Genomic DNA, 19,231 nt, shown 5'->3' on the forward strand with positions numbered 1-19,231 from the left:
CAATATATTCGGCTTAATATTTAATGCAGTCATCTCATTGGATAATTCACAAAAACGGTTCAGATTCCAGCAATGAAGCCTTGATCAAGAAGATGGTTAAGGGAACTAACCTGTCGCAAGGTGCCAGAAGCATGTCGCCGAAAGAGAAAAGGATGGATGAAAAGATCGCCACAATTAAGCAGTGCATCTTAGTGAGCTAAATTATAGTCAGTAGTAATGAACAGTCAGTAAAATGTATAGCCTGAGTTTTAAAGCTCTGTGCTCGGTTTATCAATGATTAGGGTGTTATAGGTCAGTTTAAATTCAAACTATTGTGATTAATCATTTACAGAGCATAATACACCTAGTCTGTACACATATCAGATATTAGAATGCAGATTGTTACTAGGGGCAGTATTAAAATCTTACATAATAGGGAAGAAATGATATCAAAACTAAAAACTGACATCTAGTGAGACAAAGCAGTATTGGAAACTGACATTTATAGAGACTAAAGCACAAACAAACATACTGTAATAAGTCTTACAAGAGGAATTCTTCACATTAAATTCACACATCAAAACAATTAATATGTTATGAGAAACTCAGTAAAAAGAGACACCTTAAACACACATGGAACTTCAGTGAGCTTTATTTTCAAACAAAAACCATCACAGATGTTAACCATTGCACTTTCATACATCTCAAATCTTTAAAAACGTAGCATCACTGAGAAAAATGCCAATTGAAATTACCCAAATTGAAAAGGTGGAAAAAAATATATATACTTTGGATTTCTTAAATTTGGTTTGTCGTTTTAATCTGCAGTATCCAAAAAAAAAAAAAAAAATACAAATAAAAAATAAAAATCATCAAATTTAAGGGTAAAGTTAAGAGATCAAATTTTCCTTACCCTAAACTCCCAAATTGTTCATTTGATGTTTTGAAACCAATTCTCTCCATTTCCCTCCCACCCACTAACCCAGACTGATGCATCCAAGCACCCTCAACACTGAACAGGGCTGCGATTCTCAAAAGCATTGTAAGCCCAAGTAGATCGTAGAGACCATTGGAGTCAATGATTCTACAATCTACTTAGGCTTATGATGTTTTTGGGAAAAACAGCCCAAATAAAGTATTGGCATAGCAAGAGATGCATCAGGGCAGCAAAAATATATATATATAAAAAAAAAAAAAACCTTCCCACTCGGCCCACCCCCCAAAAAATAAAAAAAATAAAAACAAAAACAAAAAAGCAAAGGAAAAAAAATATTGAAGAAAGAGTGGATTTCGAGATGGCAATTTTTGTATGCTTCAGATAAACTATTTAACAGGTGAGATGTTCTCCACCCTATTCTTCGAAATAAAAGGAAAACAAAACCTAAAATGAAATCAAAACCCCAACCACCATGGCAAAGACCACAGCACATCCAATCCCATGCTGCTTTACAGCATCTCGGGAACGAACAGTGATTTTCACGGCAAGTGGTTACTGAAAAACACCGGGCTGCTGCCAAAGAACCCAGTAACTTGTATACTCCTCTCTAGAGCTGATCTGTTTAAAAAGCCCCCAAAAGAAACCAAAGCTGATTAGCCTGGCGGACCATCTATGTGCACACCGGGGGTATGTGCTATAGAGAAGAGAATACAAGCTTGGATTCGAGCAATGTCACTGGGAAAATGTTGCAAGAGCTGGAATATGGGGCAAATCATTTTTTTGCTCATAATTTGGTAACTAACCACAGTTAGAACAAACTTGCTTAATTGTCTCAGGAAAAACTAATAGCAACACTCCGCAGTAGACAAAGCCAATCCGTTTAATAAAATAAACAAAACATCTCACCTGTTTTTGACTTTTTTTTTTTTTTGAAAGCAGTTGACTTTCTAATGGGGACATTGGTGATGTTACACTCCAACGTTAAATTCAAAGTAAATTCTGTGCCAATAAATCACAAAAAAAAGTGCCAAATTGTATCCCTCCCAACCTCCAACCCACCCCATAAAGTTACAACCCTCAAAACGTCAAGTCAAAACGCATAACTTATTCAAAAAGCAGCAGAAGGGCTAAAGTGTCTCAAGCAAGGCCCTGTCAATCCCCAGGAAAAAAAATAATTCACTCAAAAATCTATAAAGGCTATTAGTGTTTGGGGGAGGGGGATAAATATTCCGCTGCAAAAAAAAAAAACAAAAAAACATTTGGTTTCAGCACCCATGAAATACCCTTAGCCCATCTTAAATACCCTTGTCCCTGCCACAAAACTTCCTCAAAACAAAAAATAAAACTCACCTTCAGTCTAAACACATCTGCCCTAACCGAGGAAGTGCTCCCAGCACGTGTGCAGTCCGTATTATTGCCCAACCCTTGAACTAAAGTTCAAACTTAAGTGCAGCCCGCACTGCAAAGGTTTAGAATCTTCTGTTAAATCTGTGCAGCATCTTAAGAACATGGTCTTGTTACAAAAAAAAAGAAAAGGCCTGCTGACTCAGGATGCACCGCATGTCTCTGCCGCTACATTATGTCAGTCCATCATTTAGAAGTCTTGGCATCCAGTTGTTTTTTAGTCCATTTTTCCTTTTACCAATGGGAACAAAGTTCCCTTCAATCCTCCCACCCCAAACGGTCTGTTTAAAGTCATCATGACCTAGTGCCAGTGAAAACAAACCCATGTAACAGCTACACATCTCGCTTATAAATTCAACATTTTTGCACGTTGCCAATTTGAGCTGCACTGCAGCGAGAAGCACTATTACATGATGAAAATATTAAATTACCTCTGATTAGAGTCACCCGAGTTAGGGGACCCTGCAGAGTGCCTCGTAAGTCAGTGTTACAAGCAAAAGGCTGGAAAGCAAATAAGCCTCATGTTTTCTCAACCCTAAAATGAGGCCATTTATTTGAGCAACCCATGTCAGGAACTTGTCAACACTGGGTAATGGATGAGAGCCAATTTAGAGTGAAGAAGTGCAAATCTGAACAACTGCACCACCTGCTGAAACGCTTAGAAGCTTACACAAAACATTTGAACAGTGTTTTGGGATTTAAAAAGAAAATGTGGGAGCCCAATTTCTTTTGTTATAACAAAACAAAGGTGGTGCATTACCTGGAAAGGTTTAAATGTTTCCCATGGGCGAAAATTATGGAATAAGCAAACAAAATACCGCCGTCCAGTGCTGACAAAGTCCTGATTTTAAAAGATCTTTCAAACACTGTTTTCAAATGGTCATCCAGCCTTTTTAGCTCGTTTTAAAACAATCCATTTAAAAAAATAAATGAAGTATTTACAAAATGTTTACAATGTGCCAAATCTGTATAAATGGCACATTTAGGACAGAGTGCCTACCCAATAAGAATGCAAAACTGTACTGAAATCAGGAGAAAAGGGGGAGGGGGAAGAAAAAGAAACAAGAGGGGGGAAAAGAAAGAAAGAAATCCACATTCGTCTCAAAGCAGGAGTCCTCATGGCCAAGGAGAAAGGCTGGTCTGAGTCCGGTCAAGTCTCTTAGTGTTGGCCCACTGAAGACAGAGGGGGAAAGAGTTACGGGTCTCTAGAGGCATGGCATGTTCCATGAGTGGATGAAGGGGGGAATCCATTGAGAGCCTTGTGGGACTTTTGAAAGCTTGACACAAGAACATTAGCTCCTATCATTGTCATCATGCTCACTGATATCATCTCAGTTCTCCAGGGGGCTTCTCTTCACGCCATAGTCAGTCAAGTACGCCAGAGACTGCACAAACCACACATGCCACCCCCATCCTCTCTCCCACTGTGAAATCCTGTTCTTCATTGCCCCAAAAATCTATAGGTGGCAAATGCAAAATTATTCTTCTGATGTCAAACAGAAGGGGGCAGACAAGCAATACCAAAAGCCATAGAAAAATCAAGATCATGTCTTAAAATGAAGAGTTATGAAAGGAGAAAAAAAAATTATATCAGGTTATTACTTTTTGAACAAGTTAGACTGCTTGTTAAGGCACTTGTTTCAAATGACTAGAAACATGAAGATGTGCAGAGGGACAGAGAGAGTGGGGTGAGAATGTGCTTGCAGGCAATAAGTAGTCATTTCTTTTCTTAGGAGATAAATCCTCATGTCCCCTCTTTCCCTCCTCGAGTGATTTGAAGTCTTCAGGATGAAAATTTCAGTGCAGCAGTCCTTTATTAGGCCATGAGTCCTTCCCGATTATTGTGCCTTTGCAACATCACATTCCTTGTGGTGGCACCAAACAAGACAGAAAAAAAAAAATGGGGGAAGAGGAAGACAGACGGAAGATATAGTTTAAACAAGATTATCCCCTATTCCCTATACACAGTAGGGAAAGGAAAAAAAAAAGGTGGGGATAGGGGACAAAGGATTGGTGATCTGCAAGGGGTAGAAAAAGAAAAAGATTGTTAAATCAAACATTCAGAGAAACTGAAAGCTGTTGAGTGAGTGACCTTTGAACTCACCTCTCCTGCTCACAGTTTAACCTCCTCCCCACTCTCACTATGGTACTCGGCCACATATAGACTCTTGTCAATACTGCTGGGAATGGGCTTGATTTCAGTACCCAGCTGTTCTTCAATACCTTTCAGGTTAAAGCGGTCATCATAAGTGATCAAGTTAATGGCCAGACCCAAGTGCCCAAATCGGCCTGTGGGGAGAGAAGGCGAGTGTCATTAATGCAGCTACCCTTTCAAAGTCACTGTTTGGCAAGTGCCAAATGCAACATTACTTGATCTCAGAGCAGAGGCCAAAACAAAACCTTACTCACCAGATCTGCCAATGCGATGGAGGTACGTCTCCCCAAGTTTGGGGAAATCGAAGTTGATCACCACATTCACAGCTTGTATATCAATTCCTCTTGTGAAGAGATCTAAACAAAAAAGTAGGGGTCAAAAACACCAACTTTGATTAAATATGTCTATTATAAAAGAGGTAAACTGTTCTTACCAGTGCAGACGAGATTTCGACATAAGCCATTTCTGAAATCATGGAACACACGGTTTCGGTGTTCCTAAACAAAAATTAAAACATGCATTAGCAAAATTGGAAACGTCAACATTTTGGCTAGATTTAGAAGCCCAAAATAATGGACATTTTTAATCCTGTAAATTCATTACGTAAACACTTGCTCCATTTCAAAAATCTGCCAATAGCAGTGCAACACCACCACAGGCCCCCTTTACTCCCACCTGTCTCATCTTGGCATGAATGTAGAAACAGGAGTATCCAAGCTGCGAAATCTTCTTGGCGAGGAGCTCCACTCGCTGGGATGAATTGCAGAAGATTATAGACTGATTGATCTGGAGCTGAAAAACAAACAAACATAAAAAAAAAAAAAAAAAAAGGATGTCTGCATGTTCTGCAACAGTCAGTTTATCTGTAGTCAGATAAAGTGTGGCATGCACAAGGCTCAAAAGGCTTTTACCCTGGAGAACAGAGTATTAAGGCAATGGACTTTCTGCCTTTCAGTCACATAGGCGTAATACTGAGTAACCCCTTTCAGGGTCAGCTCCTCCATCAGGTTTATCTCATAGGGCTTCTGCAGATGGGCGTTCTGTTCACAAAAGCAGAGTAAATTAATACTTTCTGAAAACTGATGACAGCCTTGGAAAACAATTACAAGCAAACATTATTGTATTAGGCTTAGCAAACATACAATAAAGTACAAATCAGTATTTCTGCAACTAGGCAAAAAAAAAAAAGAAAAAAGCCATTCTATTTGCACACTCCAGATGCACACAAAACAGTGACCTGACGATTAATGAAATCTTATTTTCATTTACATTTTTGGCTTCCTACGATTAAAAAAATAAAACCGCATTGTTTTTTTGTTTTACAAACCCAACACTCACCCTTAATTTAGAACGGTGTGCATCAGTTATTTATTGATTCAATTTATTTAGATATGATTTGTATTATTTACATGTTATATATATTTTGTTCAATTATATTTAAAGTTCAAGAAAATCCACTCTTAATAGGGCAATTTTTTTTTTATAAGTTTAAATACACAATGTTTCCACAGTCAAGTCATTCTGTTTAATAATTGTGAATGACTAAACCATAATTATGATTAATATTGGCATAATTGAGCACCCCTAGCGACCACTGGCCAATTTATGAACAAACTTTGAGTCTCAATTAACTGGGAAGCGTTGGACCAGCCATTCAGGAGTTCTTACTTGGACTGGAACGTAACTAACTGTTAGTTTGTAACTAACTGTACTTTATTTGGTTGCACCATTTGTTCTTTAGGCAGAACGCAGCTAGTAGGTTGTAAACTCTCTAAAGTAATGCGTTGTCGTTAACCTTCAATGATCCAACAGCAGCCTTCAAATACGTAAGCAGAAGCTGTTTAAATGCTGCTTCAGTTTATGCTGTTTGAATTTCAGTTTATCCTTCATTCTAACTTTTTGCCATACATATCTAACGACAAAAATACGTTTCCATTAAATTCAATACTAAATCATGAGTAACATAGGTACTTTTATGTAAATAACATTCAGAAACCGTATTTGAAATTAATAACGATCAATAAATACTGACAAAAATACAATACTATAAGAAATGTCATTTTTATTTGACACGCACACGTTCGTTTTGACACGAACCTTAGGACAGGTTCATATTTAAGGGTCACTAACAAAGTAATTATCCAGTTAGGCTTCAACCGAGTTTAATGGTGCAACGCAAAAATATTTAGTAGTGCACAAGTTATAACTTAAGAGCCCATTTTAGTCAAAACTAGGCCAAGTTGTAACTTATGTACAGCTGGTACAATTGGCTCCTTGTCAAAGGCCGTTTACACTTCAAGTCTTAATGCACAAATCTGATCTTTTTATCATATCCGATTTTTTGTCCCGTTGTTGTTTTACTATGCGACATCGTTGACCCTTAGGTTCTGAATGGCCGTACTAAAATGATTGTATAGTTCACGTCTGTTGGCCATGATAATTTTGCTGCATGGATAAGTTAAAAGCTGTCATGGATGTTTCCAGCACAAAATCTGACTGAACTGATATAGGCAGCGGAATATAATGGTAATTATCGTTTGTTATTTTAGTAGCATGATAAGATTTAATTTATTTGAATGAATTAAAGAGGGTGAGAGAGAGATTACAAGTGTGAAATACCTGCATGCATCTAGTGAAGCTTGTTAGTTTATTTACAAAAACAGTGAAGTTATCACCTCATTGTTGAGCAATAGCCTATGATGTAGCTTTCAGTAGCAAAGCTAGCTTTATTTTAAAAATTCACAGGGCAGAGGTTGAAAACCAGATTCTATGCTCCTGAATGTTTCTGTGCGCGTGCAATTTCTTCGCAGTTTTCCACCCCAGTAAAATAATCTGTGAGATTTAGTGCAAGTGCATACAGGCACATCGTCTTCATATAACAAAAGCCATCTTTGTGGGCAAACGTGTCGCAATCAATTTTATGTGCCAGTGTAAACGCAGCCAAAAAGACTTGTGAACATTAAAGTCATAACTAACTGTTACAAAGTCGGCACTGAGAAAGTTACAGGTTCACAATTACTCTATTCAAAATAAAACTATGCATACTTAAAACCAATGAATTTTTTTCCAAGCATTCAAGTTTTTTGTTTTCAAATCTGAACCAGTGACCTTACCATGAACTTTTGCACACTCAGTGGGAAGGTGGCAGAGTACAGCAAAATTTGCCTTTGTTTGGGCAAAGAGCTCAGCATCTCCTCCATCATCTGTACAAAGTCCTGCGACAGGAGCTTATCTGCCTACTCGGTAACATGGGTAAAACGTCAATGAGATGTGTATTACCATATGGCATTTAAGCAAGTAATTAGCATAACTACAAGATCAAGCTCTTATTCACATACCTCATCCAACACAACCATCTGTACTTGATTGACTTTGGCCACTCCCTTTTTGATGAGGTCTAAAATTCTTCCTGGAGTGGCGATGACAACATGCACTACAAAGGCAAGAGTTTAATCCAGTAAGACCCAGGGTTTATGAAAGGTATATTTACAGCAGTTTAAACTATTTTAAAACTGTCCCTGCTCATTTATGATCACTTGCCTGTTTCGTCGAGTCTCATGATGTCATCACGGAGGTTGGTTCCACCTGTAGTTGCCATAACCTTAACCCCGCCCATGTGTTTGCTGACCTGGATGCAGATCTGGCTGACTTGTAGAGCCAGTTCTCTAGTGGGCACAATGACCAACGCTGCAAAAAGCATTTGAACCATGAAGTCACTTAAAAGCAAGAGAAATCGTGTATAAAACCTATAATGGTGAAACAATGATCCCTAACAACTTGTAAACATGTCAAATCCAAGATAGTCACTGACCTTGTATGCTGTCTTTCTTCAGGTCAATGCGTTCAAGTAAGGGAATGAGGTAGGCGCCACTTTTTCCTGTGCCGTTCTTGGCTCTGGCTAGAATGTCCCTCCCAGACAACGCAATGGGAATGCTCTCCTCCTGCGGGAATTAGTGAGAACACTGTAATGAGCAGTAGACATGTGCCGGTATATGTAATACGATATAATAAATTATTAAAAATCAAAAGTTGTAACTGGTTTAATGTCTCTGAGCTAACATGAACTAACAATGATCAATTGTGTTTTTTTAACTAACGTTAACGAAGAATAACTAACAATGAGCAATAGTAACATTTGTTACATGTTAGTTAATGCATTAGCAAGACCTTATTGTAAAGGGTTACCTATTTTTCTTTATAATTTTTAAACATGTTTACTTTATAAATTTGTGCATTGCTTTAATGTATTTATATGTTCAGAGTTCGTTTTGTTATAAGACAAAAAGTTATTAAACCTGTTATAGTATAACACTTTTTTGTAACTTATTTCAATATCGTGATAATACCGTTTACCATGATAAAAGCTTCAGCAATTATCGCAACATGAAAATTTGATACCGTCACATGCCTAATGAGCAGATTGGTCAGATTAAATGCAGACTTCTCTTGCCTTACACTAGATGGAAACTGTATGGTCACTAACAGACAAAAAGGTTAAAAAGCATAAACAGTCTAAATTCTGTAAGAGACATTATCAAACACTTAAAAGGTTTTTTTTTTTTTTTTCAAATACAAACTTCTAAATAAGTCGTACACTTTGATTGGCACAACTAATAAGACTGCAATTTAAATATGAATTCTGCATGTCTGTGTGGAATGAGAGCTGCGGACATGAACTTCATCTCCAAAAGTGCACTGAGATACTTGAGCATTTCACCATTTCTTTTGATAAAACCATCATCATATCAAATACACACAAACTCAATGGTCTGTGACAACCCATCAAAATAAAAATTTGGTTTAACTTGAGGAATTGTGACAAAAATATTCCTATTGCACAGAAGATTGCACTTCAAGTAATAATAATAATAATAATAATAATAATAAAAGATGCACCTAAATTTCACTAAACCGCTCTAAATTTATTTCCGATTTATTTCTTTCCCCCAAAAATAAAATAATTCTTACTGACCCCAAACTTTTGAAGGGTAGTGTTTAATGTTACAAAAGCTTTCCATTTCAGATAAATGCTGTTCTTTTGAACTTATTTTTCAAAGAATCCTGAAATAAAAATGTAAAAAACTGTTTTCAACATTGATAATCATAAATGTTTCTTGAGCATCAAATCATCATATTAGAATGATTTCTGAAGGATCATGTGACATTGAAGACTAGAGTAATGATGCTGAAAATTCAGCTTTGATCACAGGAGTAAATTACACATTACTATATATTCATACAGAAAACTGAATTTGTAATATTTCACAATATTATTTTTATATCTACAATACTTAATACAATATATAATCAAATAAATGAGTATGACTTCTTTTAAAACATTAAAAATCTGACCGATCTAAAACTTTTGACTGGTAGTGAGTATGTCTTATTCTTAATTTGGGAATAAATAAAACTAATTTTCATAGGGCCGTACACATGGTATTTGTGTCTCAGCCGATTAGCTTTAAAAAAAAAATTCTTTCAAATCGAAAAGCTTTCTCCAGATATATCAGATCTCTTTAGCTAGGAGTGATACACATCTGAAATTTGCCATCATGTGTCTTTTTTTGCCCTTACCTGTATAGGTGACGGTTTCTCCCAGCCCATTTCAAAGATGCCCATAAGCAACTCCCGTTTCAGGCAGTAATCCTCAAACTCGTTTCCCTTGGTCGCCGTCACATCCTGTAAATTTTGATAATGATTGCACTTTACAGAGTATTCCAGACCACAACAAGCACATCAGAGAAAGATTCTGGTTCAGAGGACACCTTTACTTAACAGACATTAGAGCTGTATGATTCCGAAAAAAATTAGAATCACATTTTTTTGTACACTGCCGCCGGCGAGAGCAGCAAAATTTGCTCTCGCCGCCCTGCCAACGACGCCAGAGAAAGATTCGGGGACGCTCTGATGTAGATAGAATTGCGTTCTCTGGAATCCTCTCAGGCTGAGGACTTCTACATTCTGATTGGTTGTCGCCGAACCGCGTCATAGCTTATTACCATAAAGTTGACCTGACTTCAACTCTCCTCGCCGCTCTCACCATCCAAGACACACCGTGCCGCACTCGCCGGAGCTCGCCGCCGGCTCTCAGTGAAAATTAATGACTTCCGGTCACTTGTACGCTCTCGCCGGCGGCGTTGTGAACGCACAGTAAGGTCACTAACGATTATTTTGGTAATCGAGTAATTGGTCGATTATTCTGACGATTAATCGAGTAATTGTTTTTATTTTTTATTATGGTAGTGTTTATGACAGTTTGTGTGGAGCAGCATTTCCTGTGAACAGAGCCACTCTGAGACACAAGTAACCGACATGCATGTAAATAATTAAAGCAGACAGACAGACAGACAGACAGACAGACAGACAGACAGACAGACAGACAGACAGACAGACAGACAGAATGCTGCGTTACTACAGATGCTCATGGCTTTGTGAACCTACATCAGCATACAAACACGGTGAATCCAACACAATCGTGCAGCTCATTTTAATTTGCATAGACTGAGATTACAATCAAGCTGCTATTAGCTCCATTAGCTGCCATTTAAAAAAAATGCTGTTCACAAGTCTGTTTGTCTTGTTGGTCACGGTAACCCTGCCACCAGCCCCTGATGCAAGCGGTTCTTACTTCTAGACCAGCAATGTTTTGGCGCTACTTATGAACCTGCCTTTAATTTTCAAGTGATCCTGAAGACCTTAATTGGTTGCTTCAGGTGTGTTTGATTAGGGTTGGAGATGAACTGTGCAGGATAGTCGATCGGCAGGAGCAGGATTGGGCACCCCTGCTATAGCATATATGGTTGGGAATCACTGGTTACCTCACGATATGATACGATACATGGCACACGATACCGATAGTATCATGATACAGCAATTATGCGATAATCAATATATTAGTAGACAAAAACGATATCTGTCTATCGCAGAATTTCTGTATTGTGATATTATCGGTATCGTATCATCGTTAATATCTTGAAAATTAAAGGCAGGTGTGTTTGATTAGGGTTGGAGATGAACTGTGCAGGACAATCGATCGGCAGGAGCAGGATTGGGCACCGCTGTGCTATAGTATGGTTTTCAAATGATTTAAAATGTTGTGCAGCCTTAGAAAACAGTCTAATAATGCGATTCAGTGATTTCCGTCCATGGAATGCTCCACTTCCGGTATTTTGCCGGTTACTTGAAATATAAAAAAATATAAAAAATAATACTTAAACCAAGGAATCGTGACAGTCCAAAAAAAAAAAAATCTATTTTTCAAAAAAAAAAACATTTAATTTGAAAGACTGATTCGATGACTCGCTAATAAAGACTTCACTTGTTTCATTACTGGATTAATCTGTTTTTGAACGATTCTCTTGAATGAATGATTCAATGACATATACATTTAACAGTCACTTGTTACAACCTACTGGTGTAACGACGTAATTGATATGCGGCCCTATCTTGCACCCAGCGCAATTGACTTTGTACACCGACGCATATATAATTCCTATTTTGCACCCGCGCACAGCAGACTTTTCCCTCCACAGACGCACGTCAGTAAACTAGGAAAAACACTTGCGCTCCCGCGCAAACGTTCCCTGATGCTATTTTGAAGGTTTAGAAAACAATTCCGCCACTGACCAGGAAAAACCTAGTCTAAAGTCAGTGTCACGTTGCGCATGTTATTCATATGCTATTTTAAGGGCACATGTTTGGCCATAATCAATGTAGCGTGTGCACAACACGCATACACTTTGATTCTCTCATCTACACAGAAGCAGCAGTTTTCATTTTTGCAAATCATACATTACAATAGATAGATAAATTATAAAAGCATACATCTAGCCTACACATTTACCCAAATTATCATACGCCTGTTTAACCCAGGTTAATTTGGGTGGGTTCCTCCCATCCCCAAAGTCACTTCTGTGTTTTACAGATCTGACGAGAACGTCGGTCTCCTCGGCTGTGAACCGCTCCTCGCAAATCCGCCGTTATAATAGCAATCCGCCATGGAACAAACGTGCCTGCTCTTAAAAGGAATGTGAGATGATGCTCTGATTGGTTTATTTCACGTTACGCCCAAACCACACCTATGAATAATGAAGCTACTTCAGACCATTTTAGATTTGCATCAGGCGCAAGAGTCATTTATCCCGCCGGTATAATAGCAACAGCGCCCAAGACCCGCCCACAAAGTTACTTGCGTTTTGCGCTTGATACTTGCGTTTCAGATCGTTAAAATAGGGCCCATAATCTTTATTTAAAGCGTCAAGTTTCAAAAGGTGACTTACTCTATTTTGATAACTACTGTACATTTAGTAATAAGATTGCGTGAGTGTTTGAATCAAGATTACGATCTTTTGACAATAAATCGTGCAGCTCTAACAGGCAGACAAGTAAACCTGTTAAAGATGGACTTACTGAAGTTCTCATGCGCATATCCTTTGGAGGAAGTTTTAGATTCTTCTTCCAGTCATCCCCAGGCCTGATAAGGAGAAAAAAAAAAATCCCAATCACCACCATAATAAAGCAGCGCTCACTGCATAATCTGCACTCCCTCAAGGACTTACTTGATGATAGTGTTGGCTGTGGGTGCAGGCTGGGAGTTGCCATTGTTGACTGTGCTGGAGGCTTTGACCTGGGTAGGCTGCATTGTTTGGGACCCCCCTCCACCTCCTCCAGGACCCCCTGCTGGCTTAACAGAGCCTCGCATTTGGCCATTCTGATTCGACAGTCCCAGAATCACTGGATTCTCCATTCTGGCTGTACTCATGTCTTAAATATTCTATCCTCCAAACGTGACAAAAACAGTGGAGATAAGTTTATCTGGATGGGCTTGCAAAACAATTCACAAGTTGTCCTTCCCACAGCTTTCGCAGTGTCCAAAGCGCACAAAAAAAAAAAAAAAAAAAGCAATATTTTTCACCAGTTCCTTGTTCCTCAATATGCAAGTCTCTTGTGGAACATCTCAATATGAATGTCACTCAAGCAACAAGTCACAGATATAATAAGCGGGGAGGATTAGCTTCTATTATCCTTTCATCAATGAGTGAATCTTTCCTCTGCAAAAGGAAAGTTTCACAGAGCAGGGGCCAGGAAGCCAGTGTTAGTCTTTTCGATGATTCTGTCCATTCCTTTCTCTCTTATTTCAACTATTTTAAATATTTTCCACCTGTGGGAGAGAGAAAGAGCATCATAACATGAAGTGTCAAACAAAACCACCAATCAAGATTTTATTCAACGCCCCAATACAAATTATGTAGGACAGGGGTTTTCCAACCTTTACAGAGGTTAAAATAGATTCTCATTTGCATAACTTTTCAAAAACATTACCTTAACAGATCATTCTTTTCCCACATTCAGGAATCAAAAAAAAAATCTATATTTTGACTGAAGTAATAACATCGCGATATGTTATTTTCTGTGGTGAATTCAAATGCTTCCTTTACTGGATCTTAGCGCTGTGTAATAACAGTGTCACTTGATCCAGATCGGCTCGTGCTGCACTGACATTGGTCCAGACTGATAAACTGTTAACGACAATGGTGTACCATCGATAAATAACGATACCGCTTTATCGCCCAGCCCTACTTTCAGCATCATGAATGTTTGTATTCACCACTCTGTAGAAGAATGCACATGTGCACAGGCACGTAGTGTTTCTTTACAAAAGTGACATAGCCACCTACTGGCCTGGCATGTATAATACAGCGCTTTTAGTCGTTTTCGCGGATCTGTGTGAATAGGACCATTTTGACAATTATCAGCCAGTCACGTCACTTTACAGTAGTGAATACGTTTATTTGCACAAAAAGCATAATGAAAACAGCGGAGGACACAGAGTGTGCTGCAGCGGGAAAGGTACATGATCCGTACCTTGTCCGAAGTTGTCCGAAACATGAGAATGCTTTATATTTATAAGTGCGTCAAACACAGGCATAAGCATTTACTGCGTCTTGCCCTGCCGTGCTTTGACAGATGCGTGTGACGTTTAATGTTTCTGGCACATGACAGCGCATAACTTACATTTTATGGTTATATCCTTGTCTGTAAATGTTTGAAAGTCCCGCGAGCATTTCCATTTTGTATATCCTGACAACAAGGGTCTTGTTAAACTTAAGTCTTCAATGAACAAGCTTAAGTTAGAAATTAAGTGTAAGTTTAAAAAAATATACATGTAACACGAGCAATATACATGAGAGCTGTAACAGTAAAGGCACTATTGTTGGAAGAGCCCATTAATGTAATATTGTGTGTTTTCAGACCTCGTACAAATCAACACTTTGTGCTTTTGTTTGTCTATTATCATTTTAATTCAGTTGTTTTAATTTCTGCTTTAAAATAGTAAGCAATCAGTTGTTTTAGGTTTAAATTATTACACTTTTTTGCGTATAATGTACAGCATAGCCAACATGGATACATTCACTATATTTGTTTTCATAAGCTTTATTTTACACATTGTTTGGAGGACAGCATTGGATAGGATGTGGAATATTTTTTTAAATAATGAATTTATTTTTAATATAATTTAATATAGGCCTAAATTTTTTAATGTATAAAATATTTAAATTTCTTCATCCGATTAATCAAAAATAATGGAGAGATTCATCGATTAGCAAAATAATCATAATTTGCAGCCCTAAATTCAGCCATTGAGATATTTAATTCACAAATGTGCACAATTCTTTGGTAAAACAGTTACTAAATTTTGAAACTAACAAGTGAAGTTTCACTTCTGTTGCCATCTCAAAATAGCAAAACATGCGCGGATCAATCTGCCAACCACTGATACAGACTAGTTCGAGTAGTAATTTAACATTAATACAGCACATTTACACTAAATTGTAATGTTAAAGCAGCAAAAGTGTTAACTCACTGTAGAAGGAATTATATACAGAGAAAAAAGCTCTGGCAGAAGAGGCACAGGAAAAGTCTGTCAACTCAAAGATAATTTGTAATCAAACTGGAATAGACTTGATAAGGAGAAAAACATGCATGGTTTGAACATATGAACAAGGAACGTAAACCTTAGATGTCAAATCTGACCTCAGTAATGATGGCATGTGAACCTGGCACAAAGTCAACATGATAGGCCTCATATTAAAACAGCCGCTACTTAAATCATTTACAGATTACATAGACATTAATATGGCGATTTCGCTGATGTTGTGGGTTAGTTAAACAGATGCAGTAGCAATTTGACAAAATATACGTGTAATCTGGTTAAAATTAGAAACAATGTAAATGCTAGTTAGCTGAAGTTGACTGAAAGTCCCTCCTAGTCACGAAACTCACTAACGGAACACGGTAAACCAATGTATCTCAACGTAACCAATGTTACTCTGTCGTTATTTAGATAACACTCTTAAATTTTAAACCGTCTTGCTTCAACACAACGTGCAAATCGCTGTCACGCAGTTAATGCTAATGTTTAGCTAAGCGGCTACCCCTTGCGGCTTCATTTCAGTTAACAGTCGGATAACGTTTAAACAGTTAGGGAACACAGCTATTAATAATACAATTTTGACATGCTGCTTCGGTTAGAAGTTAAATGAAATATTTGACCTGTGTGAAAGAAAAAATATTAACACTGTGCTAGAGTTTATTAGCTTTTGCGTCCACACACAGGCCGCACGCGAATTAACCACTAACTGATTCACAATTAACGGTCTAAATCACTAAACACCCATTTTATAAGCCATAAGACATCGGTTAGAAAACATTTACTGCTTACTAAAGCAATTAGCTGAATGCCTTGACTGAGACAAGAAAATATTCATGACACCACAGACACATATGTAAACACGCAGCTAAAAAGAAACCCCCAAACCGGACTTAAAATCTAACTATATACACCACATAAATTGGACTTTCTGTAAACTTACCAGCGTGGCTGATTATATCTTTCTGCGTGTTTGTGAATTATAGGTGTAGAGCTCTGACAAATATTTTAGGGGTGTAAAGCGAGTGTGTAAGATGGCTTCCAGTCATCTTTAAACCCTCCCACAATCAGTCACATGAGAGTCCTGTCTAATCCACAAAAACACCGCGCATAATAGAATTATTTATTTATTTAATGCATTTTTACTGCGGATTTTATTTTAAATGCATGGAAAATATTGTATATGTCTAATTTTGTATCAATACAAAACACGTTGCATTGCAGTTTATTATATTTATAATTATTTATTTATTTGCATTTTTGGGGGGGCGTAAATCCCAATTATACTTTTCCTTTAAAATATATATATATTATGTGGCAGTGCTGCATAATTCTTACCTGAGCTTGTTTTTGTCTTGACTCTTGGCAGAAACCTGACATGTGAAGGGAGTCATTTAATCAGGTAAACATGTTTGTGCTTGACTAATTGGTGGGTAATGTGATTTAAAGAAGATTGCCATTTATTTGAATCCCTAAAACCATACGTTTTCATTATAACTACTTATTTCATAAGTGTTGAAGATGTTTGGTATGCACATGTTAGAAATCTGTTGATAGGGACACCTGTGGGATTCAGACAGAGATTGACTAGTTAATTAATTGCCACATAGCTGAATGACTCTCTCCTGACCAATTAAACTGTCCTAATTGAATTAAGGCTTATGCTTCCCTGACACCCTACACAGGATAAGTTGTTTGGAAAATGGAACGCTACAAGAGTGAAATCAGGCACAATATCAATGTTATCAATAAGCCCTTGAAGGGATTTCTTTCCTAGTAAACTAGAACCACTGCAGCAAGCTTCACACTCCGAATGGGTCCATGAGTTTAGCAATCATTTTAAAAACATTTTCTGAGAAAAAAAAAAAGGGAGCAGTAGGCTAATCGTCTGTGCAAATCTCGCCATAATGCAGGAGTATTGGGTGGTTGCTATTGGTCTACATGTTTCAGTTTTAAAAATCAAGATATGAGTACTAATAGTGAAAGTGACGCTTGCCTATAGCAGCACAACACGGAGTGCAATCTGTGTCAGATGTTTTTGAGACTGCATATGAAGTCTTTTTGATTTATATATGTATCATTAATATTTATAATTAATCATAATTTGAATTGTTTGACCTTCGTCATGACCTTCGTTATTTTTGTAAACTTAAATGCAGGGTTGGACCTGTTGGGTCATTTTCTTTCTTTTTTTTTCAGTGTTTGGATAGTTTTTGTGCAACCAAGTTCTTGGGTCAGACATAACAACCCAGTTATTTATCAAGATTTTTTGCATCCTCTAAACACAAAAAAATCTGCTGTCCAAAAACATTCACTGTTCCTTACTTTATTAAAATTATTTAAACATTTGGTAAATGGTAAAGTAATTAAATAATTATGGGAATTATGGGAAACAAAAAAGAAATAGAAATAAATCATTTGCAATAGTATTTCAGTAAAGTAATTCATAAATTTATATTTGATTACTTTTATACATTCATATTTGCCCACAAATGTTTGTTTGTTTTTTTTTTTTTTGTATGCAGGCAGACTTACCTGCCAAAGCCAAAGTTGAAGTGGAGATTTCTGTAACCAAGCCAGATAGCTGAGAAATAAGTAAGGTTCAAAATTTGTGGTCAGCCAGGTGCTAGGCTACAAGAAAAATGATCAAAATGTAAGAGTACCCTATAGTGTTCTAAAAAATAGTATACTTAAACACAATTTATTTGTATGTACTTTAGTGTATAACATAAATGTATTTGTGGCGCACTATAAATTGGTATACTTAAAAAATCGGAACAACTAATTTTGTACTAAATTCAACTTTACCTCTAAAAAGTACTACTAAATGCATTGTAGCTGTCCAAAAGCAGTGCTGAAGTTCAACTAAAGTTGTATTTAATATACTTGTTTGTGAAGTGGAACTATTCCAAGGATAGTTAAGTACACTATAAATATACTCTTGTATTTAAGTTTTGAAACGCAGAATTGACTCAGCATAAACTTCAAATGCATTTTTATGACAATTCAATAACACTGCAAGAGCGTTGAACATACATTAATACTGATAACAAACTTTTAGAGATTTTAAAACACATTGCAATGGCATTTCAAGTAAACTTGAAGTGTGCTAATGGCATCATCAAAAGATGTGTTTGGAAATTCTGCCTTTCCAGCAGCACCTGTTAGCAGAAACAAACTAGATGCTTCAGTGCTACCTCACATTTTCTTTGGAAAGTCTCATCTAAAAAAAAAATGCATAGCATCATCTAAAAAATAATGTCATCCTACTCGGATCTGAAATGGTGAGACTTGCGTCTTTAGCTGCAGTGAGTTTCTAGACTCTAAGGTTTCCTTCAAATGTGCCAAATCTACAATACAGTTTCCCAATAGTGTGCAGTCTAGCGAGTTCGGTTGTTTAGCAAAAGTACAGAAAAAACGATTGTTGGTGAGTGTGATTGCATTGACTTTATGGCGTGTTCGAAACATAGATCAAGCATAGCAGTCTGACGTGCTAACTTTTGGTTCAACCAGTGGTAGGACGTTGGGGTCAGTGGGGGTCAAGTTTAGCTTCGCCAGTTACAGTGTTTTCAAGTCATGTCATAAAGATAAAATGTACATGAATATCAGCACAACTTGCTTGGATTTTCTTAAGAGTTTCCGAGTTAGGTGCGTGACGGTGAGAAAACATGTCAGAGGCAATGGATGCAGAGTCTGGCTATAGTCTAAAACCCTATGCCGAAATCTATTTAAAATAGGCCTACATTTATTTCATACTACAACTACAAACCCATTGATATATTTACTGGCATATTGCTTGAGACTTACTGATATAAATAGTATA

The 19,231-nt window shown here is 37.3% G+C and overlaps 1 protein-coding gene across 2 annotated transcripts; it reads right to left on the minus strand.

Moving 5' to 3' along the window:
• Positions 1 to 1,847: 1,847 nt before the first annotated feature.
• On the minus strand, positions 1,848 to 16,470 carry ddx6 (DEAD (Asp-Glu-Ala-Asp) box helicase 6). 2 transcript variants are annotated; one of them, XR_014030626.1, is made up of 15 exons: positions 16,352 to 16,470; positions 13,037 to 13,638; positions 12,888 to 12,951; positions 10,053 to 10,157; positions 8,287 to 8,416; positions 8,016 to 8,162; positions 7,814 to 7,908; positions 7,589 to 7,711; positions 5,387 to 5,515; positions 5,151 to 5,267; positions 4,909 to 4,972; positions 4,730 to 4,831; positions 4,425 to 4,609; positions 3,923 to 4,338; positions 1,848 to 3,777 (listed from the first exon to the last, which is right to left on the minus strand). XR_014030626.1 is itself a non-coding variant. In XM_081372234.1 (14 exons), exons 2-13 carry the CDS (start codon positions 13,237 to 13,239, stop codon positions 4,434 to 4,436), a joined length of 1,455 nt encoding a protein of 484 aa, XP_081228360.1. In that variant the 5' UTR covers positions 13,240 to 13,638; positions 16,352 to 16,467; the 3' UTR covers positions 1,848 to 4,338; positions 4,425 to 4,433. The 2 variants fall into 2 exon arrangements, 1 of the variants encoding a protein (XP_081228360.1); XM_081372234.1 differs by having other exon boundaries at positions 1,848 to 4,338; positions 16,352 to 16,467.
• Positions 16,471 to 19,231: the final 2,761 nt, after the last annotated feature.

Source organism: Scardinius erythrophthalmus (assembly GCF_964197995.2).
Source record: "Scardinius erythrophthalmus genome assembly, chromosome: 8".
NCBI lineage: Eukaryota > Metazoa > Chordata > Actinopteri > Cypriniformes > Leuciscidae > Scardinius > Scardinius erythrophthalmus.